General features: G+C 50.4%; 1 protein-coding gene across 3 annotated transcripts; it reads right to left on the bottom strand.

Moving 5' to 3' along the window:
• Positions 1-2: 2 nt before the first annotated feature.
• Positions 3-26911, bottom strand: PSKH1 (protein serine kinase H1). 3 transcript variants are annotated; one of them, XM_042970756.1, is made up of 4 exons: positions 17772-18000; positions 16003-17029; positions 7602-7708; positions 2133-2273 (listed from the first exon to the last, which is right to left on the bottom strand). In XM_042970756.1, the coding sequence occupies exons 1-4, from the start codon at positions 17816-17818 to the stop codon at positions 2222-2224; spliced, it is 1233 nt and encodes a 410-aa protein (XP_042826690.1). In that variant the 5' UTR covers positions 17819-18000; the 3' UTR covers positions 2133-2221. The 3 variants fall into 3 exon arrangements, with proteins under 3 accessions (XP_015396603.1, XP_042826689.1, XP_042826690.1); XM_015541117.2 differs by lacking the exons at positions 7602-7708; positions 17772-18000 and adding an exon at positions 26825-26911 and having other exon boundaries at positions 3-2273; XM_042970755.1 differs by lacking the exon at positions 7602-7708 and having other exon boundaries at positions 3-2273; positions 17772-17997.
• Between the last annotated feature and the right edge of the window lie 41 nt (positions 26912-26952).

The following is a 26952-nucleotide window of genomic DNA, read 5'->3' as shown; positions in this document are numbered from 1 at the left end:
GCTGTCAGAATGGATGGGCAGCCTTCCCTGGGGAGGGCAGCCTGTTTATTGAGTACAGAGGATACATTTACAAACTGAGTACACAAAATAAATAACTGCACACTCTCCATCTACGGTCCATGGCATAAAGGCCCATGTCTCCAACCTCCCTCTGTCCTACCCTTAGGGTCAGGCCTATCTTGGACAAGAGAGGAAATAAATCCCCAGGGTTCAGGCCTCCAGAGGCACTTGGGGAAGTGAGGGGAATTCTGAGGCCACAGGGCTTGGGCTCTCTGCTGCCTTGTGCCAGGAGCACTGAGGATAGGAGGGAATGTTTAAGGCAGTCGACTTGGCCCAGAGTGTTCTCTTTGGCCTTGTTTCCCACTGGAGGTGGCACATGCAGAAAGAGGAGGGCCTGGCCCAAGGCTACCCACTGGGAAAAACTGAGTGAGGGCCAATCTCTCCCTGCTGGCAGAGGCCCTGCAATCTAGCTACAGCTAAAGCTGGGCCACACCTCCTTTCCTGCCACTGAAAGCAGCTGAGAAAGAAGGGGACTTGGGTTCCAGCCTTGTTTGTGGTGGTGGGGAGGCACCTTGACTAACACGGGGATGGTCTGGCTCAGGCCTCCGGGAAAGCAGCCACCCAATTCCACCCACCTCCTGCAGGAGCTCCCTCCAACCTAAGATTCGGCAGGGCCCAGGCTGGACAGGTAATGCTGTGAAAGGAAGCAAGGACAGGCTGGACCAAGCAAGGCCAGCTGTGAGAAGGCCAGGGCCCCAGGCACTCAGGGTTCAGAGGCAGGTCACACAGTATGGCTAAGTTCCAACTGGAGCTGTGCAGAAGCTCAGCAGAAGGGGAGGGCTGAGCAGCCTGGGACCTTTCCTCAACACAGCAGCTCCTTCCTTCCCACTTCCTCTAGAAGATGAAGGGTGAGTACAGTGGTCATTCCCAGGCTGCCCATACTCATGCCAGACACTAGATGGCGCCTTTATGCCACTGCAGAGCCTGAAGGGAAGGGACATTGGGCAGTACCAAGGGTAGAACCAGGGCTGACACTGGAATATTGATGGGACTCTCCCTGGGAAGCCCCTGGCCTGTGCCTTGGCCCAGGTGCCCCCATTCCCCAGGTAGCAGCAGTGGGGCTCCCTTTAATCCCCCACAGTTGGGAAGGAGGCACCCAGGGAATAGAATGGGCATCCAAGGGGGAGAAAGAAGTGATGGTGGGCTCTGCAAAGAAGGCACTGAGAGCAATGGGCTGGTGGGCAGGAGCTCTCCCTCCCACTGTCAGAGAGAGGTTAGAGCCTGGAGCAAGCCTGCTACCAACATGGCCACACAGTCCAGAAGGGCCAAGGACTATGCCATGGCCCTACCACCAGAGGTTCTAGCCAGTCCTGAGTCCAGGAGGGGCCTCTGGGGGTACCACAAAGGAAGAGAGATCTTGGGTGAGAGGTGGGAGACTGTTTAGACTTAGCTAGGAGTCCAGCCAAGACACAAGCTTTGGGCCTACCTGGGCCTCTCTCTGTGTTACAGATCAGGATGCAATGGAATGTGGGAGGCCAGAGATGAAGGTTCAGTGGAGGAAAGAGGGTTTCAGAAGTAACTGTCCCAAAGAGTCCTGGGACAACAGGACACCCTCTACCTGGCACAGCTTGCCTCTTTGGTCTTGGGGAAGAGCCAAGGGGTGAAAGAGCCCGAGGCCAGGTCCTGCCCTTTTCCCAACTGGTAGCAGAGCAGTTGCCCACCAAAAGGAGCACCGGTGCCAGTTCAGAGGGCTCACATGTCCCCAGGCTCCCTCCACTTGGTCACACCAGGCTCAGGCCCAGGATGAGGATGGGGGCTGCTGAAGAGAAGCGGGTAGGGCCATTCACCTGCTGCCGGCCATACAGGCCTATCTCCAGAGAGGGCATCAGGGCCAGATGGCACAGTGATGCACGGCCAAGCTGGGACCACGGGATGTCTGCGCCGTAGCCAGCAGCTCAGCCGTTGTACTGCTGCTGGTATCGCAGGTTGAGCTCCCGCAGTTCCCGCTCACGCACACGGCGTGACTTGTTGGAGCGCGTAGAGCGGCTAGAACGCGTGGACTGGGCCGACTTGGTGCTCTGGCAGCGGGAGGAAGCACGTTTGAGGAGGTTCTGGGAGATGGAGCGGTGCAGATTCTTCATGGATGAAGAGGCTGCCATGCTTACCACCCACGGGTGCCTCAAGGCCTGCAGTGCAGTCATACGGGCGCCAGGATCCACCGTCAACAGGCGATCAATGAAGTCCTTGGCCAAGTTAGACACACTGGGCCAGGGCTAGAGGCCAAGAACAAGCATTAGAGCGGGAGCACCCAACACTGCTCTCCCCATCCTGATGATGCCATCACCATAGCACTTAGCATTATGCAGCATTCCAGCACTCTCCCCCTAGAGAGAGGCACTGCCCAGCTCCTCCCAAGTACAGCATTCTTTCTGGACCTCCCCTTCCTACCCAACACTGGCCCAGGCCACCAAGCAGAGGCTGTTCTCTGGGTAAGGAGTCCATCTGACAAGTAGGAGAAAGACCTGTTCTCCCCCGTTCCCCCAAGCAGCAAACTTCTAAGGTATCTGGACTCGAAGCCTGGCTCAGGAAGGTGGTCCCCGTCAAGATCCCCCAGCTACCCCCAAATCACTATAACTCAGGAAGATTTAAAGAGAATGACCCAAACCTTCCACCATATCCTGAGCCAGACTTAAGCTCCAAACTCTGGATGTCCATATCAGGCCACTTAGCAGGGAACTTCCTTGTCTTTTAAGAGGTGACCCACCTCTCTCCATCTGACAGAGTGATGGTGGGCAACCACTGCCTTCCCCGCATCAGCCTCCACCCCTCAGCCATGGGGAGACAAGGAAACAATTCAAGGCAACTAGATTTCTCCATCTGCTGAGAGGGCAGGGAGCTCTTGGGGGATAGGTGGGACCAGGGCCTTTCTTTCCAGTCTTCACGACCTCTTTAAACCACACAGGGGATGCCTGGCAGTGCTCTAGACCAGCCTCATTTTAGTACATTCTGTCCTCAGAGAAACTGCACAAAGCCTGATCTCCTACAAACACCCGTGGCTGCCTCACCTCAGCCATACACCAAGCAGCTGTCTGTCTCAGGGACTCAGCCTGTACAGCTTGTCTTCACCTGGCTGAATCCTCAGGTTCTCAGGGTAAAGGACACTTTCTCAGGCTTCCTCTTAGCCCCCAGAGCTAAGCAATTATTCCAGTGATTTCAAGTTCATTGTTCATTCCCATTAGACCAAGCTAAGCTGGACGAGCCCTAGTGCCTGGTGCTAGGCATACAGAGGCTCTCAAGGCCCTCAAGCCCCTCTACTGGAGGAGGGTAGACACAGAACTGTTCTGAGTGCCTGAGTCTTCTGGGAGCACTTTGGCATGGGTTCTGATATTCCCAAAGAATAGGCAAGTAGGACCTTTGCTGAGCCTACGGCAGGTTTGGCCGGGATATTAAGGGCACCGTCACCCTCCTTCCTGCCGAATGAGGTCTGCCTGTTCCACTTTATGGTGCCCTTTGCCCTGGGGCACAACTGAACTCAATCTCCAGGGGGTTCAGGAAAATCTAAGAGCCCACATTCAGGGCAACTGTATGCCCATTCAGCAGATACACTTACACACTGACTATTGCTTCCCCCAGTTCAACTCCCTTGACCTCCAATTCTTTCCCCGTACCCTTCCCCACTTACATACAGGAGGTGGAGGGGGAGCACCAAGGAGAACACTCTTCTGAAGTCCCGAAGAAGGGGTGGGGACTACTTGCAGTTGCTACCCTAACCTGGTTTTTGGAAGGCAAATCTCAGCTTTTACTAAACTGAACTGGTGGAAAATGACAGATCACATTACCGAACAATCACTTAACAGGGTCCTCCTCACCAATGTGCTAGCTCCCAGCAATTCCTGGGGAGACAAGAGCCCTCAGGAGGAAGACAGGGCCTCAGGATATGCAGGCAGGGGAGCCCATAAATACCTTGCTGAGAGCAGTGAGGGGGTGCAGAGCGACAGCCCTCCCACACACACAGTCTGGTCCAAGTTTCCCTGCAGGCCCGCGCAGCTCAGGGCTCCGCTACAGAGGCTGACATGCAGGGGGACTGGACTACACAGCTGCCACAGTAGCTTTTGGCTCACGGTTCAAGAAAGCTCCATGTCTTGCTCCTGCCATCTGAACACAAGAAGCCACTGTGAGGGGCCAGCCAGTCGAAACCACCGACACTCGCTGCAGCCCCGATCACTCACTTAAGTAATGGAAAGAAAGGCATAATGGGGCCCCCGACGGACAGAGCAAAACCTAGAAGCTGAACAGACTGGGTCATGGGAATACCTGTGCTGCCCTACCAGCCTTTCTGGTCTCCAAGAGAAAGAAAATCACTGAGAAATACACTGTGGCTCAGCAGGGCCTACTGGTGGGACAGCCCAAAGACAGAACTGGCAGCCCAGGCTAGCCAAACAGGGCTGGGACATGGATTCTGCCCATGCCCCCTTGGTCCAGCCAAGAGAGAAGAGGGACAACTCCTCTGATGACAAAAGAAACAGTGGTGAAGCTGGACTCACAAGCCAGGAACCTAAACATAGATGGGTCAGAGACACCCCCACTTCACATCCATACCCAGCCAGACCAAGCCAGACCCCTGCAGTTCCACACAAGTCCAGTGCAGTCCGAGACTGGCCTCTCACCAGACCCATCCTGTGAGCTTAAGCATTTTCATCTCCAGAGTGACACATGCTCACACCAGGCATCGACCCCTGCTGCTCGCCGAGCGGCCAGCCTGTTAGTGACAAAAGTGAGCCAGATTGATCTGTGCCTTCTGCTCCCCCAGATGCTTGCCTCCCCAATTACTGTGTACACGCAGCCGTGTGCAGAATGCCAATGAACTCATTTATCTAAGGGCCAGCCCGGCCCTCTTCAGCAGGCCCTGGCTCTCCCCATCTTTCAGGAGCTATAAGCAGCTGGACCAGGTGGGTCCCCCAAGCCAATGTGACTTAAGCCATCCTGACCTGAGAATCAGGCTGTGCCAATGGCACCCGGCCTAACCCTCATACCCTGAGAGGCTTGCGGCAGGAAGTCAGGCAGGCCAAAAGCAGGTAAGTGGTCCTCAACCCACCCCACTACAGTGAGACAGGGGCTCAGGCTGCCCTTCAGAACAGTGCGCCCCTGGGAGCACTGCTGAGGCCTCCAACAGTACTCAGCAAGGAAAAGCAAGACTCCACACTCACCCAGGGCCATGCTTCTGGTCAAGTCCAATTCAGTACCTCCTAAGAAAGCTTTCAAAACCCACAGACCAACCCACTTGTTTCCGCAACATACTTGGGCCTCTAGAGCTCCATGAGTATGTCTGTCAGCCCATGACTGTCTGGCTGGGTAGCACTGTGGGCATGAGAAAGAGAATAGTGATAAACAGTCATGCCTTTGACTTTCCATAGCTCTAACTGCTGGCTCTGGGTAAAGAACAGAACTCTCACCTCAGTAAACTTGGAGTCAAGTCAGGGACACATGTGAGGCTCAGGTGGCTGACAGAAGGGACAGGCCCCAGGTACCACCTGGCCAGTCTCCCAGAGGCTTCCACCTGTTTCTGGACTGACTGAGAGTATGGGGCATGGAAGGGAATGTTAAATGTCAGTCTGCCATGCCTCCAGATTCAGGTCTCCCTCTGCTGTGGGAGCCTAGGGCAGCTTCAATACCCAGGGTGAGAGCCTACACTGTCCTTTCCATGAGCCTTTTATGAGCTGTGTGTGTGAAGGGCTGGGCCCTGTCCTGAAAAGATAAGGAGAGACTGTAGGAGGAGGGACATCACCTCCACCCTGTTTCTGACCATCAAGCTGGTTGTCCTTTTCCCTAGTCTGTGGCCCTTGAGTCCTCCTCCCCTTGCAGTTAGGGTACCTACCTTTTTTTTTTTTTTCCCAAGTAAGCTCTGGGCTCAACCTGGAGCTTAAACTCATGACCCCAAGATCAAGAGTCACGTGTTCTACTGAGTCAGCCGGGCACCTCTAGGGTATCAACTCTTGATACTGTAACAGCAGAGAAGCCAAAAAGGGATAGATGGAACTCTCCCAGAGCACTTCCTTACCAACTTCACCTTCCTCATCCCCTGTTTCTGAGGGACCAGTCACTCCTCAGCAGCAGAATCCAACATTCCCTCTAAAGGGAAGCACAAAATCAGAAAGGACTTTCCACTCCAGCTCAGAGGATGAACTTCCCTCCTCCCCAGCCCCTTTTACTTGCTCTAGCTCTAATGTCACAGGGCCTGGGAAGAACACTGCCCAGGCCACACTACCAATGGTTTCTCCTTAAGCCCAAGGGCTAAAGGAACAAAGGATGAAGGCAGCTCTCTGGCCCAGACTGCCGAGAGAGGAGGAAGCTGCTTTCCTCCAGAAGCAAACCTAGCTCACAGGCCTTGCCCTAGACTCCCTCTGAGAGGCAGGTCTGACCACTCTTAAGTGAGGGCAAAGAAAGGCCTGGCTTTTCTGGATGGCATCTGGGTGACAAATTAAAGCATTAGGCTGAAAGCCCAGAGACTTCTAGAGCTTCTAGACATTCTAGGTCTACTTTCTCTGTGCAACCTTAGAGAAAAGAAGCCTCCTCACTTTTAATATGAAGGAGCCAGGGGCGCCTGGGTGGCTCAGTCAGTAAACATCTGACTCTTGGTTTTGGCTCAGGTCAGAATCTCACAGTTTGTGAGTTTGAGCCCCATGTCAGGCTCTGCACTGGCAGCACAAAACCTGCTTGGGATTCTCTCACTGCCCCCCCACCATCTCCCCCCACTTGTGCTGTCTCTCTCTCAAAATAAATAAACTTAAATTTTTTTTTTAATGTTTACTTTTGACAGAGAGAGACAGAGCATGAGTGGGGGAGGGGCAGAGAGAGAGGGAGACACAGAATCCGAAGCAGGCTCCAGGCTCTGAGCCATCAGCCCAGAGCCGGACGCGGGGCTCGAACTCACGGACCGCGAGATCGTGACCTGAGCCGAAGTCGGACGCTCAACCGACTGAGCCACCCAGGAGCCCCTCAAAATAAATAAACTTAGAAAAATATATGAAGGAGCCAAATGCAATGGATTTTAAGTGTCTTCCAGTTGCTAAAGTCCTGGATTCTAAGGACACGGCTTCCCAGCTTTCTTCCTCACTTGGCTGCATGTGAGAAACAGAAGCATAGCATCTAACATTTAAATGGCCTTGACCTCTTGACCTCTATGGGTTCTTTTCTAGGCCATGATGACTTGGGAAGGTTCCCTGGCAGAGAAGGTAGCCTCACCAAAGAGCTGCAAGAGCTGCTAGAGCTGTTAGGGGAATGAAGGGAGGAAAGAAGCCTGGGCTTTGCTCCCATGACTCAATCTTCCCTCAGCTTTGTCTCAAGATGTATTTTCAGAGCCAGTATTCCCACCCCCAAAGGCCTCCTTCCTGTACTTACGTGGGCCTGAACGATAGCAGAGAAAAGAGCACGTTTCTGGGAAATGGAGCTTTGGGTTTACACAGGAGAAGAGAACTATTAGTACGACAAAAACAGCACACTCTGACATTGCCCATGAGGCGAAGTGTTTTGAAAAATTCGGCAGAGCTAGACATAGTGTGGCAGTGGAGCCAGCAACCCCTTCCTCTGGTCAAGACACTCACCATCCTGGTGCCTGGGCTTCCACACCAAACAGAATCCACCACCCTAGGACCTGGCAGGGGATGGGTGGGGGCTGAGCAGCAGGAAAGAGGACCTTAGGGGAGAGAGCCTGAAGGGAGAAAAAGAAGGAAGATAATAGAATTTTAAAAAGACGCAGAGAATGAAGATAAAAATAAAACAAGAAAAGGCGTGACAACTTAAAGGTTAGCAAAGCTGTGTTCTGAAACTTGAAATGAGTAACAAAATGAAATCCTGGGGGCGCCTGGGTGGCTCAGTCAGTTAAGCATCCTGACTCTTGGTTTCGGCTCAGGTCACGATCTCATGGTTCGTGATCAAGCGTCACATCGGGCTCTGAGCTGGTAGCGTGGAGGCTGCTTGGGATTCTCTCTGTCTCCCTCTGTCTCTGCCCCACCCCCGCTCATGCTGTCTCTGTCTCTCTCAAAATAAACAAACTTAAAAAAAAAAAAGTGAAATTCTGCACCCCCACCTGTCCCTGCCCAGAGTCCACAAAGTGAAGGACAGGGACAGGAGGGAGACAGGGTACAACTCAAGAATCCGCAAGGATGCTACGTGCTCACTTTGGAATCAGGGGGATGCTGGCAACCTGTGCCAGCAACCAAGTGCTGTCTGCTTTTAATAATGTCTTGGAGCAGTCCTGGAAGGTTCTGGATTTTAGAGCATACTGCTGAGTGGTCTCTTTTAATTCCACTCACAGATTTTGCTGAGGCCAACCTGGCTCTTTAAAAAAAAAAAAAAAAAGTAAGAAAAGAAAAAACAAGGGGCGGGGGGTGCGTCTGGGTGGCTCAGTCGGTTAAGTGTCCAACTTCATCCAACTTCAGCTCAGGTCATAATCTCACTGTTCCCGAGTTCAAGCCCCACATCGGGCTCTGGGCTGACAGCTCAGAGCCTGGAGCCTGTTTCAAATTCTATGTCACCCTCTCGCTCTCTGCCCCTTCCCTGCTCACACTCTGTCTCAAAAATAATAAAATAAGCATTTAAAAAATAAAAAACATAGGGCACCCGGGTGGCTCAGTTGGGTAAGTGTCTGACTCGATCTCAACTCAAGTCTCAATCTCGAGAGTCCTGTGAGTTTGAGACCCCTTTTGGGCTCCGAACAAAACAAAACAAAACAAAACAAAACAAAACAAAACAAAACAAAACAAAACAAAAACACACACACACGAAAACAAAACAAAAAAACTTCCTCCCATTCTAATTTCTGACACAGTTTGGAGCCCTGGTGGCTATTAGCATGTAACACACACTGAGACTCTGTCCCTGAACCCTGGGTACACAGGACTTGGACAACATGGAACGACAGGATGAGTGAAGAGATGAAGGAGACTTCTGCTCCAAGCTGGCCAGGCCATACTGAAGCAAAGCTCAGGTCTGGGCACCATACTTGCTATGGGAGACAGATGAACTGAGGCCAGGCAGGCATGCACGAGAAGAGTGACCTTGTGAGATGGAAAACTGACCAAGGAAGGAGAGTCTGGAGAGGCATGGCCGGTGGGGAGTGGTTGGACCAGGTCATCTTTAGCCATCCCATCCACCTGCAAGTATGCTTCCGCCTCAGTGGGGGCAGGAGGGGATGAGTGTGGGAGGCCGTCAGCGGATTTAAAGAGGTCAGATCGTGGGAGAGACAACAGCCGTGGCAGCTCCCAGAGGAACTCAAGAGCCTAGAAGCGACAGGGCCTGTGAGCACGCAGAGCTATCCAGGTGGAGACAGACAATGAGAAGAGCAGGAGAGGGAGGGGATGGATGGCACACACCAGGCACTGCTCCAACACAACCCACGATAACAACCCTTTGTTGGAGAGGCCTCGGTGGGGCCGGGGGTGGGAAACAGCAGTGATGAAAGGAGGATCTGACCCTGAGTTAATGAGAAGCTGGAGGTGGTCAGGGCCAGGCATTTTGGTAGGAGTGGCTGAATGCAGCAATGTAGGAGATGGGCCTCTGTTTCTGCCACCACAGGAGAGAACTGCTCTCTGGGGACTGTGTAACCAAGGCAGCAGCGGCAGAGGGAAGCCTAGAGGAGAGAGCTCCAGGGAGCTGAGCGGTGGACCAGAGGTGGCACAGGAAGGGGATACTGCCCCCCTCCGCTCCAAGCCTGCCTCCTGCCCCCACCAGGAGGAAGCTACCCCTGCCTTCCTCCAAAAGGTCTCCAAGCACAGCGACCAGTGAGGGTCCAGTAAGGCCCTCACCTAGTAGACCAAATCATATCACCTTCCAGTGACCAGTCAGGGATCTGGACTGCCAGCGTCTGCTCCTACAGTTAAGGAGGGAGACTTGTCTGTTGAATACTTACTGCGTACCAGGAGGTGTGGTGAAGTAGGGACAGCCCTTCCAGAGGGATCCCTCCTGGACAGGTATGGGGGCATCATGGGATCCTGGCATAGAGCCAGCACCATCACTCAGCTCTTGGCACGCAACAGCCACCAGCAGAGAGGCAAGGAGCAAGGCCTTAGAGATACCTCACAGCAAGGAATTCTAAATCAATTTGTGTTTCCTTGTGCTGTCAGCTATTGAGACAGACATGGGAAAGCCATCCACTTACTCTGGGAGCAGGAGGCAGCAAGAGAAGAGTGATGAACTGATGGCCCGTCACAGCCCCCATCCACACTGGAGGTGGGAATGTGAGGCAGTTAAAGACAGCCAGCAGAATCCAAGCCTGGAAACATGCTACCTGCCTCTTTGCATTTCATCTGCTGCCTGCACACAACATCCAGTCTCCAGCTCTCCCACATCCCTGGAGAAGTCCTCTCCATGGTTCTGGGCCAAGTCCTATCCCTACTCAGCTGGCTGCTATCTATCAGGGCATATGAATGATCAGCCCCCTCACAGGTGCATGATCAGCCCCCTCACAGGCACTGATGCCCTTCACCTACAGAGCAACAGGACATGGCACATTCCCCATACCTCCTTTTATCTTCAACATCCCAGGGTTGAATGACAAGCGTTAAGGTCATTTAAAGAAGTAGGGCTCTCAGAACTACAAGATGGTCCAACTCACGCCCCTGAGCGCCTGCCCCTTGGTGCCACGTGGATGGGTAGTCAGACTGCAGCCCAGAGGCCATCCCTGAAAAGCCACCTCCCTCCAACAAAATCCCCCAGGGAGTAGCACGCTGGGTCTGCAAGTGGCCTTCCTCTCCCACCAAGATTCTGTCCCTTGCCTGGCAGCACTCTCTCTCTGAACAAGGCACTCTAAGAACCTCTGCCCCAGCCCAGCTGTTCGTGGGGCAGTCACTTGGGCTTGCCCACAGCTCAAAGACTGCCCAAGCAGAGGGCAACAATTAAAGGCTGCCAAATGAGGCAGACAGCAAAGCTGCTGATGGTACCACTTTGCCATCAATCCCACAAGAGCCTCTTCGTCTGTCCTTACTCTAGGAATAGAACTCTTGAGAAAAGCAGTAACATTAGGCCGGCAACATCACATCTCACATCAAGTCAATCATAGAATCTCCAAGTCAGTGGGACTGTAACAGTCCTCTAGCATGGGTCTTAACAGATGATGACTCACCTTCTGTGTCACTCCTTTAGAAATAACTGCTCCAGTCCTTCTGGAATCTCTTATGACAAGAAGCTCCCTCTTTCGAGGTGGCTCTTTGTGTCTTCAAACTGCTCACACACTCAACACAGGCCTTCTTCACATCTGGCCAACATGTGTCTCCCATCACTTCCCACATGACCCTGGCTTGGCCCTCTCCACTCTGGCACCTCTGGTCCCCAGAGAAAATGCAGATTTCTCTTCTCAAAATTATCTGTCATAGCCGTCTCCTTCCCAGCATTCCCTCCTCTTCCAAGATTCCTGCAGCTGCTTGTAAGCAGGTCTGGTCACAGACTACTAGACACATCTCCAGCAGGCTCTTCACTTTTTCCTGGAGTCCAGCCCCCAGAATAGGGGGCTGCCCCGTCTGCCTGCCAGCCACTTTTGGGTCCTTTCCCAGGGAATCACTGACCACCAGTGCTTCCCTCAGGAGAAGCCAGGAGAAAAGTACCGGGAACATAAGTATTGATACACATGCTGTCTTCAAGGACCTTACAGGCCTAAGAGATGTCCACAAACAACAGCCCAAGAAAGTGCTGAAACAAAGACTCCAGCAACATGCTGAGACATGTATGTCAAAGAACATAGACTGTGGGGATGGAAAAGCCAAGAACTCTGACACCAAGATGGCCTGGATTCAAATCCCAGGCCTGCCACCCTCTAGCTGTGAGACCATGGACAAGTTACTTAACCTCGCTAGCTTCAATTTCCTCATCTGTAAAATGGGGCATTACACCCACCTGGCAGCACTGTTGTGATTAAACATGTTGGATACAGAACCCCTAGCCCTGTGTCTGGTACTCAGTAGGCACTACACAGCACCATTCTTGATGGAAGCAATCTTTGAATTGAACCTTTTAGAGCTGGTCAAGTTTCTACGGCCAACAGTGGGAGCAGAGTGAAAAGCCTGAGCTTAGTACGTGGAGTGAGTGGAGCAAACATCTTGGGCCTATGGTGTGTAGGAAATGGGGCAGAGAGTGGGGCCAGGGCCATGGCCTGAGTATCTAGAGTGTCAGGGTTGTGGGGTAGGAGCCAGGCACTTGGTGTATTTCCCTCCACCACTGGGCCCCACCCGGGGATGTCAAGGCAGAAGCCTACATACTCTTTGGACCATAGGGCAGTCAGGTGTCTCTCAATCTGCCCCTGTAAGATGATGCTCCTACAGAGCTGCAGGAGGATTCTCTCATCTCACTATGGTTCACACCATAGTGGAGCTCATTCTCTGGAATCGCTGATCTGCCCCAATTACCCCAGGACATCAGGTTCCCCCATCCCCAACGGGGATTACTCCAACAGCGCCCAGTAAGCCTTCCTCCTGCGGGTCTCTCACAATACTTTCTGCTGCATTCCCCCTTTACTACCAAGAACACAGAGGACTCCCTCACACCTAATGCTTCCAATCCCCAAGTAGCCTCTGCAATTATGGAGCTCCCAATAGCAAACGGCAGGCCTGGCCCAGCCTCATCAACCTGTACTCCATTACCTCCAAACAATCTCCCATTTATTCTGAGCACAATCAGCAATGTCCCTTTCTCTGAGCCTCCTCCTTCTCAAAGCTCACCTCCTGTAGAAAGTCCACAGAAACCACTGAGCCTGACAGGGGGCTGCAAAGACATAGGCTTCAGGAAATAAGCACATTGGGTAGGCACATACAACACCACTACTAGAAGGAGGGGGGCAGGAAAAATGCCCCTAGAAAGGCACTACCATGCAGCTTACTGTCAGGTGAGGAATGCACATCTCCAAACCTTGCTGAGCTCAAAGTGGGTGGTCCTTCATTTGCAGAAGAAGCTAGATTAAAACACCCCCTTAACATGACATGGTCTCAGACAGGTTTTCTCACAGGGCCTTGCTCACTTAGATGGCCTTCAGAAGGGCAAATGACCATCACACAGAAGAAGACAGATGACTGGACTGAGGGTGGGAGCAGGGCCCAGCCCAAAGAAAGGGGACCAGTCCAGCCACCTGATCTGAGCCACACAGCTCACGTTCCAGACTGCCCAAGCCCTGTGTTGGCATGTGCCTGCCAACAAGGATTTGTTCTGTGGCCATTTCCTACTCCTAGTCCTTTCTCCCCAGGCAATCTCAATCTTCATGGGGATGGAGAACATGACTTCATGTCTCTATGCATCTTCCCCAGGTGCACTTATGGGTAAGGCAATGGCCAGGGGAACAGAGAGATGCTTGGTCCCCACCTCAGAGCACCTGCTCTAATGATGAGACCTCCCCACCCAGGAAATACCCCAGACAAATCCCACCCAAACCACAACTCTCTGTAGATGGTGGTAGAACCAGTTTTTGGAGTCAGATGGCATCTGTCTACTGTAATAGACAGGTGCTATCAGGGTTGGCCATGAATTTGACTCTGGAACTGGGAACTCATGCTTTCAGCTTCAAGTGAGGGGTTGGGAGGCAAGGTTGGACAGTGCCCCATTCCCCTTGCCACACACACACTGGAGCCCCAGACTGTGATTCCAACAGAGCAGGAAGCAGGCTCAGGACCCAGTCCTGTGGCTACAGAAGGAGCAGGAAGCCTGAGTCTATTCCTCACTACATTCATTTGTCATTCTCCCAGACACGGATAATCAACAGCCAGTTAGCAAGACTGCAAGCTCCAATTAGATAAACTGCTTGATCGATAACTGCCAGAATCAGGAACTCTTGGGCAAACCTACAGGCTTTTGAAAGAGTCAACACCTTCGTCAACATCTCTTGGGAAACCTCCCTCTCTGCTATAGCTAAGTCCACTACTCTCTCTGCCAGAAAGAACCCTAACAGCCTGGCATCACACAGAGCTCCTAGTGCACAGCAGCCAGGTCAGGCCTTGGCACAACACTGTCTCTGGCAGGTGGATGCTGGGTCTTCTGGCCAGTGATGAAACCTGGCCCAGAGGGTGAGCAATGAGGTGTCCTCTGCGACCACACCATCACAGCCTGCACTTCCCAGCCAGTCAGGGTTTGTTTTGTTGAATCCATTTGGTGCAAAGAAGATGTGAGAAACTTTAAGAGAGAGCTAGAGAAAGCCCCAGTTTCTCCTTCGCCTGTGGCCAGCACAGAGCTGGTCTAAAGATGAAGGCTTCTAGGGGCATCTGGGTGGCTCAGTTGGTTAAGCATCCAATTCTTGGTTTCGGCTCAGGTCATGGTCTTGTGGTTCATGAGTTCGAGCCCCGCATCAGGCTTTGCACTGACAGTGTGGAGCCTGCTTGGGATTCTCTCTCTCCCTCTTTCTGCCCCTCCCGTGCTCACTCTGTCTGTCTCTCTCTAAATAAATAAATGAATGAATGAATGAATGAATGAATAAATAAATAAATAAAAACTTTAAAAATAGATGTATATTTTAAAGATGAAGGTTTCCCTCCCTTCCTCATACAACTCTGACATGTGACCTGGAAATCCCCCTAGGGAATGCCAGCCCCCAACCTCACAGGAAGTCCTTGACTGACCCCACGACCACATCTGGAAGCTGATAGGGAATTGATGGAGCACAGGACATTAAACACTGAAGACAAAGTGGCAAGAGGCTTTGGGGTAACTTCTGCAGGAAATGCTGCTCTGGACCAGTTGGCTGGGGCCAGAGAGGACCCAGTCCAAAGTGCTTGGAAGGAAAGCTAGGTTTCAGAAGGAAGCTGGTCCCAGAGCTCCTTCCCCTCCACATGGGTAGTTCAGGAGGCATGGACAGCAGTCAGCAGGCCCAAGCCTGAGAGGAACACCATGGGGAGCACTCTGCAGGGGAACTTGGGGAGGGGCCCTCACTGCCTTGGCAGAATCCTGTTCTCCTACAAAGCTTACTTCACCTCCTATTTAAGCCATCACATATTCTTTTATTCACAACCTTCCCAAGCCCACCATTATGCTTGTAGCACCTGGTGGTGCCTATGGTCAGCCTCCTCTCCTACCCAGTCAGCATCCTGCCTAAGAACCAACCAACTCTTTCTTTTTGTGCACCTTCCTTCAGCTCCCACCAGTACTGAAACCTAGAAGATTTTTTTCAGGTATCAGGGAAATCCGTGGATCCAAAGACACAAACTCCTGGTTGAATCTGGCCTGCAGGTTAGTATTTGCTGGCACAGAAGATAGTACGTAAACATGTGAATGGATTCCAACATTTTACAATCAAATTTTCTGGCTTCTCTTTAGAAAACTGGAATGTCTGGGTGCACAGAATCCTCTGGGCTGTGTGGCAAAACTGGGAAAAGATGAGCAGCAGCGGCTCCTGTAGACAGGGCGTGGTCACGCTAGCTTGTCCCAGGTCCCTGTGGAGCAGATGTTGTGGCTGCCCTGTCCCATGTGCTCCGGCCCGCGCCTACGGTGCTGCTCCTGTGCATGTGGACAGCTCCCAGTGCCAGTGCCTGCATCTCCCTGCTTCTTTGCCTGAAGATTTTCTCCAGCACTAGCTGGCATTCAGGACAGCCCAGAAGTGCCAGGGATTTAATGCCCCACCCCCTAATAAATTCTCGACTCATACAGGAGTCAGTGTATTAACACCCACCCACCTTCTTGTCCCTCAGTGGTACAATTCTGAGGCATGTCCCATGTGATTATTCACAGGGCTCCCAGTGGGAGTTCCAGTGGCCCCCAGGAAGTCTACTTCTTCATATGCCCTTTAGTGGCTTCCTCCCTTTCTGCCTTACCTTCCCCACCCTTCATCTGTGCTTACTGGAATCATATCCCAATTAAATGATCTGCTCCCAAGTCTCAGAGCTCACTTTTGGGGAAACCCAAACTGAGATATCCTACTATTCTCTACCTGCCTGGCCCCATGAACATGGTCCTCAGAGCACATCCTTCTGATCAAGAGCTGCAAGATATCCCCCCACCCAGGGGCCTCCCAACATCCCTGAGACAGGGCAGACTCACCTCCCCCGAGTAACTGTACTTGCCCCTGAGGATTTGCCGGTACAGCCTGGTGCGGTTGTCATCCTCAAAGGGCATGGTGCCGCTGAGCAGGATGTAGGCAATGACACCCAGTGCCCACATGTCAACTGAGTTGGTGTAGGGCTTGCGGACCAGGACCTCGGGAGCAATGTACTCGGGTGTGCCACAAGTGGTCTTCATCAGGCAGTCATCACCCTTCTTGCGGGCACTGGCCAGGCCGAAGTCAGTGATGATGATCTTGGAGTCAGTGCCTGGGTGGTAGTAAAGCAGATTCTCGGGCTTGAGGTCTCGGTGTGTGATGCCCAGCGCATGCAGGTATCGGACACCGTCCAGCACCATCTGCAGCACCCGTGTGGCATCACGCTCAGTGAAAGAACCCTTGGCGATGATGCGATCAAAGAGCTCTCCACCAGTGGCCAGCTCCATCACCATGTACACACGCTCCTGCGTCTCAAACACCTCCACCAGCTGGATGATGTTGGCATGACGCACCCGACGCAGCACACGCAGCTCTGACTCACATACCTCTCGCCCTTCCCGGTACTTGGTCTCAATCATCTTGATGGCATACGGCTGCCGGGTTGCACGGTGCTCCACGCGTACTACCCGGCTGAAGCTGCCTCGGCCAATCAGGGCTTTGATGTCATACTTGGCTGTCACACGTGGGTCAAACTTAGCCCTATACTTAGCCACCCTGGCCCTGCGTGGTGGTTCTGAGGGAGGCTCTGTGTGGCCGGCAGTGGGGGCACCAGGGCAGGGGTCTGCACACTGACTGGCTGCTGGGAACCCAGCTTTGAGAGCACCAACACTGTCCACCTCTGTGATGAAGTGCTTGTACACATCACTCTTAGTGCCACTGAAGGGCTCCACCTTCTTGACGAGATCCAGCTGGACATCCTTTGGCGGCTCAGGAAGGACCTTGCTTGTCCCACAGCCCATCACGGACACGGGGGCATCCTCTCCAACGAGGCTGGCAGGACCTGCTCTGCAGGCAGTGCCCCGTCTACACCTACGCAGACAGAAGAAAGGGCAAGTCAACATAGCCAGAGATAGCTCTGAAAGGATAGCAGCCACCCTCCTCACCTATTCTCCCAATAAATGTAGCCTGAAGACCTGACTCTAATATGGTTGCCTGGAAGGGAGGATGGTGTTGGCCCCTGAGTGCTCAGTAAAGGGTCCAGATGAAAGGTTGGGTCTGAGCTCCATGGTCTTGACTTATATCTCCCTGGATCTGATTCTCATGCTGCTTTCCAACACCAAATGAAGGGCAGGAACATGCATGGGGCTCAGCTGTCACTGCCCCCACCCTCCTCCCTACTCTGTCTGGGCCCCTTATCCTAGTTGAAATTCTGTTTTTTTAAATGTTAAAATCATTCCTCTTATTACTCTGACTCATCTTTCCTGAAACGGGGGTGTGGAATGTTGGAAGCCAACTCTCCAACACTATCACCCAGCAGGGCTCAGAAAGCAGCTTCTCCAAGGTGTCCCTCATGGATATCTTTCCTCGCCCTCTAGCCTCCTGCAGGGGTTGATTCCTTCCTACAACTGCTGCCACCACTACCATCACTACTCTGGTTCTCTGCCCTAACCTTACTCTTTTCTAGATGGTTCTCATTACTTTGCTAATGCACCATCTTCACCTGGCAGTTTAACATCTTGTTCCAGGGCCTTTCACTTCCCCAGTTCACCATACAATGCCACACAACCCAAGGCTGGCTGAAATCAAACCCTGTGAACTTAGGACTACAAACCTTAGCACGTTGCCACCAGGTAGCCACCAAACTATCTTGGGCTTCATTTAAGAGACAAAGGAGACCATGAACTCAGAAAGGACACTAACAGTTTCATCTAGATGTGACTCAGGCTGTGGATCAGAGTACTCTGCTTCCTTGGGATGAGGATCCAAGAGCTTCTCCATTTGCTTCCCAGACAGAGATGTTGCAACCATTAACACCCTGTGGCTGGTAGGGCCTGGATAAGGTAAAGTGTTGAAGTAATGCTTTCCAGAAGTCACTTCTACCCTGGCCATCCTTCTCTATCTTGAGGGCCCCATGGGTGAAAGAAGAGGGATGAGAATTTCCTATTGATGATGACATACAGAATTAGGAGTAAAATTATCAAATCAGAGCAAACATGTATTAAACATTGTAAAGGAAAAAACCAGCTATTCCCCCCTCCTATGTAAGGAAATAAACAGTTCTTCCCTACTGTGTATTTTTCTTCACTCTGTGTGTCTCCTCTACCTTCACAGAGAACACTTCATTTTGACACCTCTGATCACATGTGTGGAGTCCCCACCCCAAGCAATTCTTGTAACACCAGCCAGATGTCCTACAATTTAACTCAATTCTGACACTGTCTACCCAAAGGTAGCATCAGATCCCACAGGTTAAGGGCTCAGGCTCCCTAAGACTGCCCCCGCCCTTACACACACTTCAGGTACCAGTTACAAGTCTAGGTTATCACCTGTGTTTCTGACCAACCGATCACAGACAGGGGTCCCAACAACCTCCTCCTTGGGTTCAATCAATTTACTAGAGAGATTCACAGAACTCCCAGAAACACTTACTTACATTTACAGTTTATTAAAGGATATGATAAAGGATACAAGTAAACATCCTGATGGAAGAGATGCACAGGGCAAGGCACGTGGGAAGGGGCATGGAGCTTCCATGCCCCCTCTGGGTACACCACTCTCCCAGCACATCTACGTGTTCACCAACTCAGAAGCTCCCCGAACACCCTACTACTGGGATTTTATGGAGGCTTCATCATGTGGGCACAATCAATCATTAACTCCATTTTCAACTCTTCTCCCTTCTCAAGAGAATAGGAGGCAGGGCTGAAAATTCCAAGCTTCTTATCATGGCATGAGTCTTTCTGGTGACTAGCTCCCGTCTAGGAGTCACCTGGGGGCCCACTCAAAGTCACCTCATTAGAATAAAAAACACTCCTATCACCCAAGAAATTTCAAGGGTTTCAGGAACCTGTATCAGGAACTAGAGTCAAAGACCAAATATTAGAATAACTGATGCTCTTTATGCTCTTATCAGTTAAGAAATTACAAGGGTTTCAGAAGCCATGTGCCAGGAACTGGGGGCAGACACCCATATGTATTTTTGTTTACCTCACAAACATCTACTAGGTGCTAGGGATTCAGGAATGAGTAAGACATGGTCCCGTGTAGATTATATTTTAACACACACACACAGACACAAAAGCAAAACCTGGTCACTAAGGTCACAGTGCAAATGAAGAAAACATCATAAAAACAGATCATTTCAATATAGCATGTTAAGTGTTAAGCTTGAGAAACAACAGTAGACATAAGGAGAGACACAGGAGTTAAGGAAACCTTCCTGGAGGAGGTGACCCCACAGTGAATTTCGAGTAAGGATGAGTCAGGTGAGGAAACGTGGGAATGGTGTTTCAGGCAGAGAGCACAATATACTCAAAGATTCAGAGCCCCAGAATAATACCGTGTCCGGGAATGGGCAGTTTGGTGGTATGAAGACAGGACTGGGGGTGGGGTGGCTTCAAGTTCTTGAAGCAGCAGGAACCAGGTTGTGGAGAGCAGCACAAGGTAGGGTGAGGAACCAAGACCTTCCAGGGAGGTGACTGGAACTACCAAAGAGTTTACAAAGAGAGGCAATCAATCTGTGTTTAGAAAGAAGTGAACTGGAGGAGGGTCAAAGTAGATTAAAAGGGCCAGGGAGGAGGGTGGTGGCCCAGATAGCAGGGTGGGACGGAGGGGTGTCAGCAGAACTGACAAGGACTAAAAGCTAGATATAAAGAGTGAAAGGAAGGAGAGAGGGTGACACGCTAGTCCTTTGCTTGGGCTCCTGGGCAAAACAGTCAGCAGCATACCAGGAGGGACAGGTTTGGGAAACGGTGGGAAAAGATCAGTGTTGGATGTGTTGCAGGGCACGTGCAACATCCATATGACATTCACTGTGGATCACTGGAAGTAGAATCTGACATTTGAAAAGAATCAGCGTCAGAGATTCCATGGCTAACCACGGGTGGTGCTTTGAGCTAAGGGGCGACGCCTAACCCACCCCCACCCTCACCCCTGGGAGAAGCCAGCAGGCCATCCCATCAAAGGCAGCAGAGGGAGACACAGGCAGGTTTTGCTGTGGCAACTTGGGCATCACAGAGAACCCACAGAGGCCACCAGATTCCAGTGAGTCAAGGGCCTGCTTCTAAGGTGGTGATACTGCCTAATGTGGCTAATTCTTTCAAGGAACAAGCTCATCACTGAAACATACCCAAGAGCTCGATTATCAATCAATCCATCAGATAAAAAGGAAGAATCTGGAGACCACAGATTAAGGGCTCAGATTTTAATCAACATGTGGATATGACTGTCAGTCGAATGAGGTATATCTTTCCTCACACGAGGGAAGATTCCTCCATCAACTCATCCACATTTGCTGCAATTCTCACCCAAATGTCGAGGAGATCCCACACAGTAGCTCAGGAAATCATGTTTAAACAAAGGCATTTAGAAACAAGCTTCTTTTTCACAGAGGCTAAAGATTAGAACCGTGGACAGGAATTCTGCAGATTCATCTCTTCTTTCAGGGAAAACACAATACTCTCAACGTAGTCAAGGGCTGCAGCTCAGGAAGAGGATAGTGCTTGGGCCAGGTTTCCTGAGGCACAATACAGGGCCCTGATCCCCAAGACCACTGGTAAGCAACATCTATCACCATTCAGAGAGAAGACAAATAGCACAGGTGACCCAGCACGGCCACTCAGATGTCTTCTCCCTGGTGAGGCAGAATCCTAGATTCACAAAATAAATAACTGTTTCCAGGCATATGCACTGGGTCTTTTTGTTTAAATGTGCACATCTAGTCTGGTCTTGCTGAGAAAAACTAAGGTTTACAAAAGAAAAGGCCTGACTTCTCACTTTAAACAAATAAAGTATGGGCAGGGATCTCAAGTCAGCACTAAGACAGCCAAGGAGTATCCCTCTCTGACCTTCCTTCTTCCTTTCTGGGACACAGTTTCTCCCACATCTGTTTCAATTAGAAACTCTTCAAAGATAAGCTGATGCTGATACTCCACCTTCCCAACTACAGATGAAGAGCAGAGGACAGAGGCTGCTAGCTCAGGGGGAGGGCAACAGCCGACAGCCTCCAGGTGATCACAGCTGCTCCACACTCTAATCACATCTGTAAAAGTCTCGTTCGGCAGAGGTCAGGTGAAAAGGCAAACGGGGACAGGGAAGGCATCTGACAAAACTTCTGGGAATAAGGGCACAGTGTTTTCCTGCCCCCCAGCTCTCCTGTGTAGCCCCCAGCACAGTGACCAGGGTGTGAGACAAGACTCAGGAGGTCACACCTCGCCAGCTATCACAAGTCACTATTCCCTTTCGCGACACCAATCCTAACACATCTTTCAGAAAGAACTGAACTCTCTAAAGTCGGCCTCCATACCCTCAACTCCCAACCTCCTGCCAAGCACTCCTCAAGGAGTGCCAGCATGTTGGATAGAGTGTGGTAGTGGGCATGAGCATTCAGCACTACTGTCCTAATACTCTACAGAAACGAAAGGCCGAGAAAAACATAAACTTGTCCACAGCCACTTAAGATAGTGACTGCCAAGGAAGGACCTAAATCTCCTGGTTCTCCATCCAGAGCTCCTTCCATCACAAGGGAGACTCCGCAAGTGCCTGGATCTCAGCAGAGGTCGCCAGGTCAAGGCCTCTACCCTTCCTCATACCACTCTGCTAATGAGTTAACAAATCTTTACTGAGGACCTTTTCTGAAGGATCTGTATTATGAAACCTCCATTCCAAGTACACTCTGGGTCACACTGCTCACTGCTGTACTCTAGATTGCCTTAGAACACTAGAACTGACAGCCCCCTTGAAGGAAGAGGCCACTTCTTGGGTTTCTAGAACTCTCTGGCACCCAGCAAAGTGCTGAGCTCAGAGCAGTGATTCATGTTTGCTAACAATGAGTGAAAGGTGGACTGGCTCTTGGATTTCTACCTGCTGCAAGGCACCAATTTCAGAACCTCAAAAATTTTCAAGTGTCAGGAAGAGACCAGATTGGTGGTTAAAAGAGAGCTGTGCTCTTTCAGTGCCTGTGTAAATGTCCTCAGTGACAAAGGAAGCTGGAGCTCTCAGGTCTGTTTGAGTCTTACAGATTGTTAATTGAACTCCAAATCAAATTTGTCCACAAGCTGCCAGACCTGACCCATGGGAGAGAGGGGGCGGGGCCTACAATGGATCTTGAAACAATTTCCTGGCCACAGAAGCCAAGTGTGTGGCTCTATCCAAGGCAGGGGCCCATAGGCATCCAGCCCTCTCCAGTAACACCCCCTAAGATTGTTCTCCACAGAAAAGCTTCATAACCTTTCACCTGTAAAAGGTTATGCTCTATGTTTTGAAAGACTATCTATCAAAATGAAGTAGACAGTAATCTCCCAGTAATCCCAGAAATAAGGAACTATTAAACAACACTTCTAACCATCATGGGGCAACAGAGATACCAGGCAAAAGAGCTTGTCACTTTAGATGAAAACTCCTAAACAAGGACCTCTGCAACCTTAGGGAGAGCTATGTGATTCTGCTTTTTCAAACTGGGAAACTGACACTGCATCTAGCAATTCCACTTTCAGAAATAATGCTATAAAACCACTTTCATGAGTATACAAAGGTGTATTTGTACAAGGAAGTTCATGGCAAAGTTCTTTATAATAATAATGGACATTACCCAAATATCCATCAGTAAGAGAATAATTAAATAAAGATCCATTCATTCAATGGAATACTCTGAAGCTGTTGAAATGAATGAGGTAAATCCGTATATACTGACAAAGAAAGATACCAGTCAATTTTATTGAATGGCTTCGTGCCAGGATCCATATCCGTGATATAGTAAGTCGTTTAAAATAGCATCTGAAGTATACATCCAATGAGGGGGTTAAAAAAAGATACAGACATATATGTAGAAAAAATATCCTAGAAAGGTAAAAGAGAAACTTGATGGTGATTGCCTCTAGGGTGAAGGGAACAGAAGGAAGGAAGGAAGGAAGGAAGGAAGGAAGGAAGGAAGGAAGGAAGGAAGGAAAGAAGGAAGGAAGGAAGGAAGGAAGGAAGATAGGAAGGAAGGAAGGAAGGAAGGAAGGAAGGAAGGAAGGAAGGGAGAAGGGGAGGGAGGGAGAAAGGGAGGGAAGGAGGAAGGCAAGCAGGCTTTGACTTCTCACTTTACATATTCCTGTGATTTCTGCAATGCTATTTTTTTTTTTTTAAGTAAGCTCTACACCCAATGTGGGGCTTGAACTCATGACCCTGAAATCAAGAGTCCTACGCTCTACTGACTGAGCCAGCCAGGTGCCCCAGCTATTTTTTAAAATCATCACTACATATTACGTTTTTAAAGTTAACAAAAATATATACTGTAGAAATGTACAGACTATTATACAAAATTTTTTAAAGTGCCAGAGGAATATACACCAAATTATTACAGTGTTTGTGTCTAAAGACACTGTGCATTATTCACTCCTATGTTTTAACTTTTTTTTTTTTTTTTTTAAGTAGGCTCCATGCCCAACATGGGGCTTGAACTCCAGACCCTGACATCCCAGAGTAGCATGCACTATAGACTGGGCCAGCCAGGCGGCCCAGTTTTAACTTTTAATATTATTTCATAATAAAAATTGTTATGACTTCCTTTTTTTGTTTTAAAACAGCTCCATGCCCAGCCCACACAGGGTTTGAACTCACAACCCTGAGATCAAGACCTGAGCTAAGATCAAGAGTCGGACGCTTAACCAACTGAGCCATCCAGGCACCCTGATTTCTTTTTAGAATATAGTAACTCAGGACACCACTTCCCAAGGACTCCAGTTAGGCATCACTGCTTTACATGGTAATAATTGGTGGGCAGAGACTCCTGTCTTAGGGCTGAGAGGAGAAAGTTCAAAAGTTTGCTGTGTCCTCATTTAATCATGACCCCAGCTCCATCTAACACATCCCACCACTGGCCATCCCACCATCAGAAATACAGACTCTGGCAATGTACTGGGAGTTCTCCTTCCAAAATCCCAAAGTTCAACCCACAAATATTTACTGAACTCCTGCTGTGGGCCAGGAACCCTGCCAGGGGCTGTGACAGGCAAAAAGAAGGTTGCCATAAACTCTACTCTCAAGGAACTTACAGTACAGATGGTCCCACATCAAGAGTCTCTCTTATGATGCCCTTTGAGGCCACTTCAAGACTGGTAGCCTGGAAAGGGACCCTCTGAGATAATTTTCCTCCGCAAAATGGAAACACGACATTTTTTTACTTTAGCATCGTATCAGACACCATGACAACAGAAGACTGTCCCAAGAATTAGCTCAGTGATGACCTAGCCAATACAAATCCGCTTAGTATTCACTGAGTAAGATTCTTGGAAGGAAAGGGATTTCAAATAAATAAATCTCCTTCTAGCTCTCAACAAGCAGAATTACTTCCATTCTTCCAGGGCTGTACTTCTCAAAATTTTCTCTATGCACCCTGGTATTGAGGGGGACAGCTGTTCTCAGCTATCTGGAAACTCAAGGGTCAGTACTTTGGCATACCTACAGCCCATTCATATCATACAGTCGGGAAGCTCTGAAAAGGACAAAATCGCCCACATAACATGTGAACACTTGTAAAGTAAAACAGAAGGCCAAACCAAAGCTTCACTCATTTAACTATGAACTTGTGACTGACAGAGATCCCCAGTATCTATTTCAGATTCCAGAGACAGTAGGATCTTCAGGGGTATCCCATTCCAAGTGAGGTGCAACTCTAGCTCGGTGTCAGGGGCAAACGGGTTTCCTGACAGTTGTACTTTCTCTAGCTCATTTATACAACTTAAGAAGTTCAGGAATTGCAATTAAACGGGGAGAAAGCGCTTATGCAACAAACCTACCCTCTAAGGGGTCAGCATTCCAAATTTCTTCCAGGGGAAAGACCAACTGCAACTGCCCTGAGGAGAAGCAGTTTTGTCATAGCTTTCCTTGATAAGCAGAAATTACCTTGAGGAAATTACATAAGGCAGCTTCCTACATGAGACTCAATTTGAAGAGCAAGCAGGCTTCCTGAGATCTCCTTTTGATAAGGGACACACTCTGGGAGAACAGCCATTAATAAAAACGATGTCTTCCATTTCCTGAGTTCCAACTGTGTTAAGTATCTTATATGCACTCCCACTCTTCTATGCAACTACACACAGTAGCCATGATTACTGCTATTTTGGGATGAGCAAAGTGGGACTTCAAGGACCTCAAGATCTCACAAACACCAAGAAATGAATCCAAGTCTTTCTGATTCCAAAGCTCAAACTACTACCACAAACTACTCAAGCGAATCATACTGCCTCCCCAAAGTATGGGCAATGAGACTCTAACAGGAGTCCATATGGCACAGCTAAGCCCTTCCCAATGGACAAAGAAGACCCAACAGTTTCCTAGTGCAATGACAAAGATGTTCAACTAGGGAGCAAAGTCACCTGAAGTGTTGTTTTTTGTTTTTGTTTTTTTCCAAAATACAGTTTCCTACCAGATTCCAGATATTCTGAATCAAAATATCAGAGAGTGAGACTCTTGAATCTGTATCTTGAAAAATTACCCCATGAGATTTTAGACCATCAAAGTTGACAAGGCTGCACCACCTACCACATGCCTACATGTGCATGTGCAAACAAGAGATACACATTTGCTGTGCTCATCTCAGATCGCGGCCCCTAATAGGGGCTCAGTAATATAGCTGAATCTGGTTCTAAAACCAACAACCCATCCCAGTCCATTCAGCTCCTACTTTATAGCAGGCACAGAGCCAGCCAGACACTCAGATGCAGACAGGAGACTCACTCCCACCATCACGCGACACAACATGATATACTCAACAGTAGTCACATGAATAAAATGACCGAGGAGCCAATGGTTACTTGTAAAGCAAGAGAGGCTTTTCCAAGGAAAGGTAATCTAAGATGGATTTTAAAGGATAGATGTAAATTTTCCATTCTGGTGGTTAGGGGTGGGGTAAAGAAGAGTATTTCAAAATGTATTACAAGTACAAAAATGAAAAAGTAGAAAAGTATTAAAACACTGAGCTCAGAAGGTAGAAGTGCCCAGGTATTGACTTCCGGGTCATGCCTCTACCAGATTATGAAGAACCCTGAATGCCTTACTAGTGAAGCTTGGACCTCATCCTATAGGCACCAGGGATCCAGTTTCATGCAGTGAAGGACTTATTCAAATTTTCAGGTGGAAATTATCGCTTCAGCAGCTTCGTGGAGGGAGAGTGGGCGTGGGGAGCTGAGTGTCCCCTTATAAACTGAAGGATGATGGTTCGCGGAGCAGGCAACCCGGCTAGGCTCAGGCCTGCTTTTTCTCAGGCTGAACACGGAAGTGACCAGCTGCCCCGACAGCTCCTAGCGTTCAGTCGCAAAGGCGAGGTGTGAAGTAGGTGCCGGACACGTAAAGGCAGTGAGGACAACCTGCTTAGTTCACCGTGACCGACGCCGGCTGGTTGAACAGGGGGCAGGGCAGCTGACCACGTCCACCAGGCCCACACAGCCCCAGACATCGGGGCCACCCAGCACAGCAGCACGTTTCGAGACCAGTCCAGCCTCGTACACCTGGGATCCCAAGCAGCCACCTGGCCTGTTCCCCAGTCCCGCAGGCCCCTGCACACTGGGCTCCTGCGGGGCTCCCTGGGCAGGGATAGGCCCAGTGCTCCAGGAAGCGACCGTGGCCGCAGGTCGTCAGTCCCTCCCGCCCGTCGGGCCGTCGCCCTGCGCCGTGCCGCCTCACCTCGCACGGGTGGCAAGGTCTTCGGCGTCTCGGCGGCTGTGGTGACCCTCTCCGGACCTCGGACAGGGTCGCCGCCGCCGCCATCCTCAGGCGTCAGCGTCGTGACATCATCACAGCGCGCGCTTTAC

Source organism: Panthera tigris, chromosome E2 (assembly GCF_018350195.1).
Source record: "Panthera tigris isolate Pti1 chromosome E2, P.tigris_Pti1_mat1.1, whole genome shotgun sequence".
NCBI classification, from domain to species: domain Eukaryota; kingdom Metazoa; phylum Chordata; class Mammalia; order Carnivora; family Felidae; genus Panthera; species Panthera tigris.
This window is presented reverse-complemented; position numbering and strand designations above follow the sequence as displayed.

Bases quoted from the DNA above. Each gene is read 5' to 3' on its own strand.
- PSKH1 (XM_042970755.1), bottom strand. From the start codon at position 17,818: ATGAAGCCCAAGATAGTTTGGTGGCTACCTGGTGGCAACGTGCTAAG. The intron at 17,030-17,771 runs GTTTGTAGTCCT...CTGTCTGCGTAG, and splicing joins CCTGGTGGCAACGTGCTAAG to GTGTAGACGGGGCACTGCCT. The intron at 2,274-16,002 runs GTGAGTCTGCCC...CTTGGCCTCTAG, and splicing joins AGTACAGTTACTCGGGGGAG to CCCTGGCCCAGTGTGTCTAA.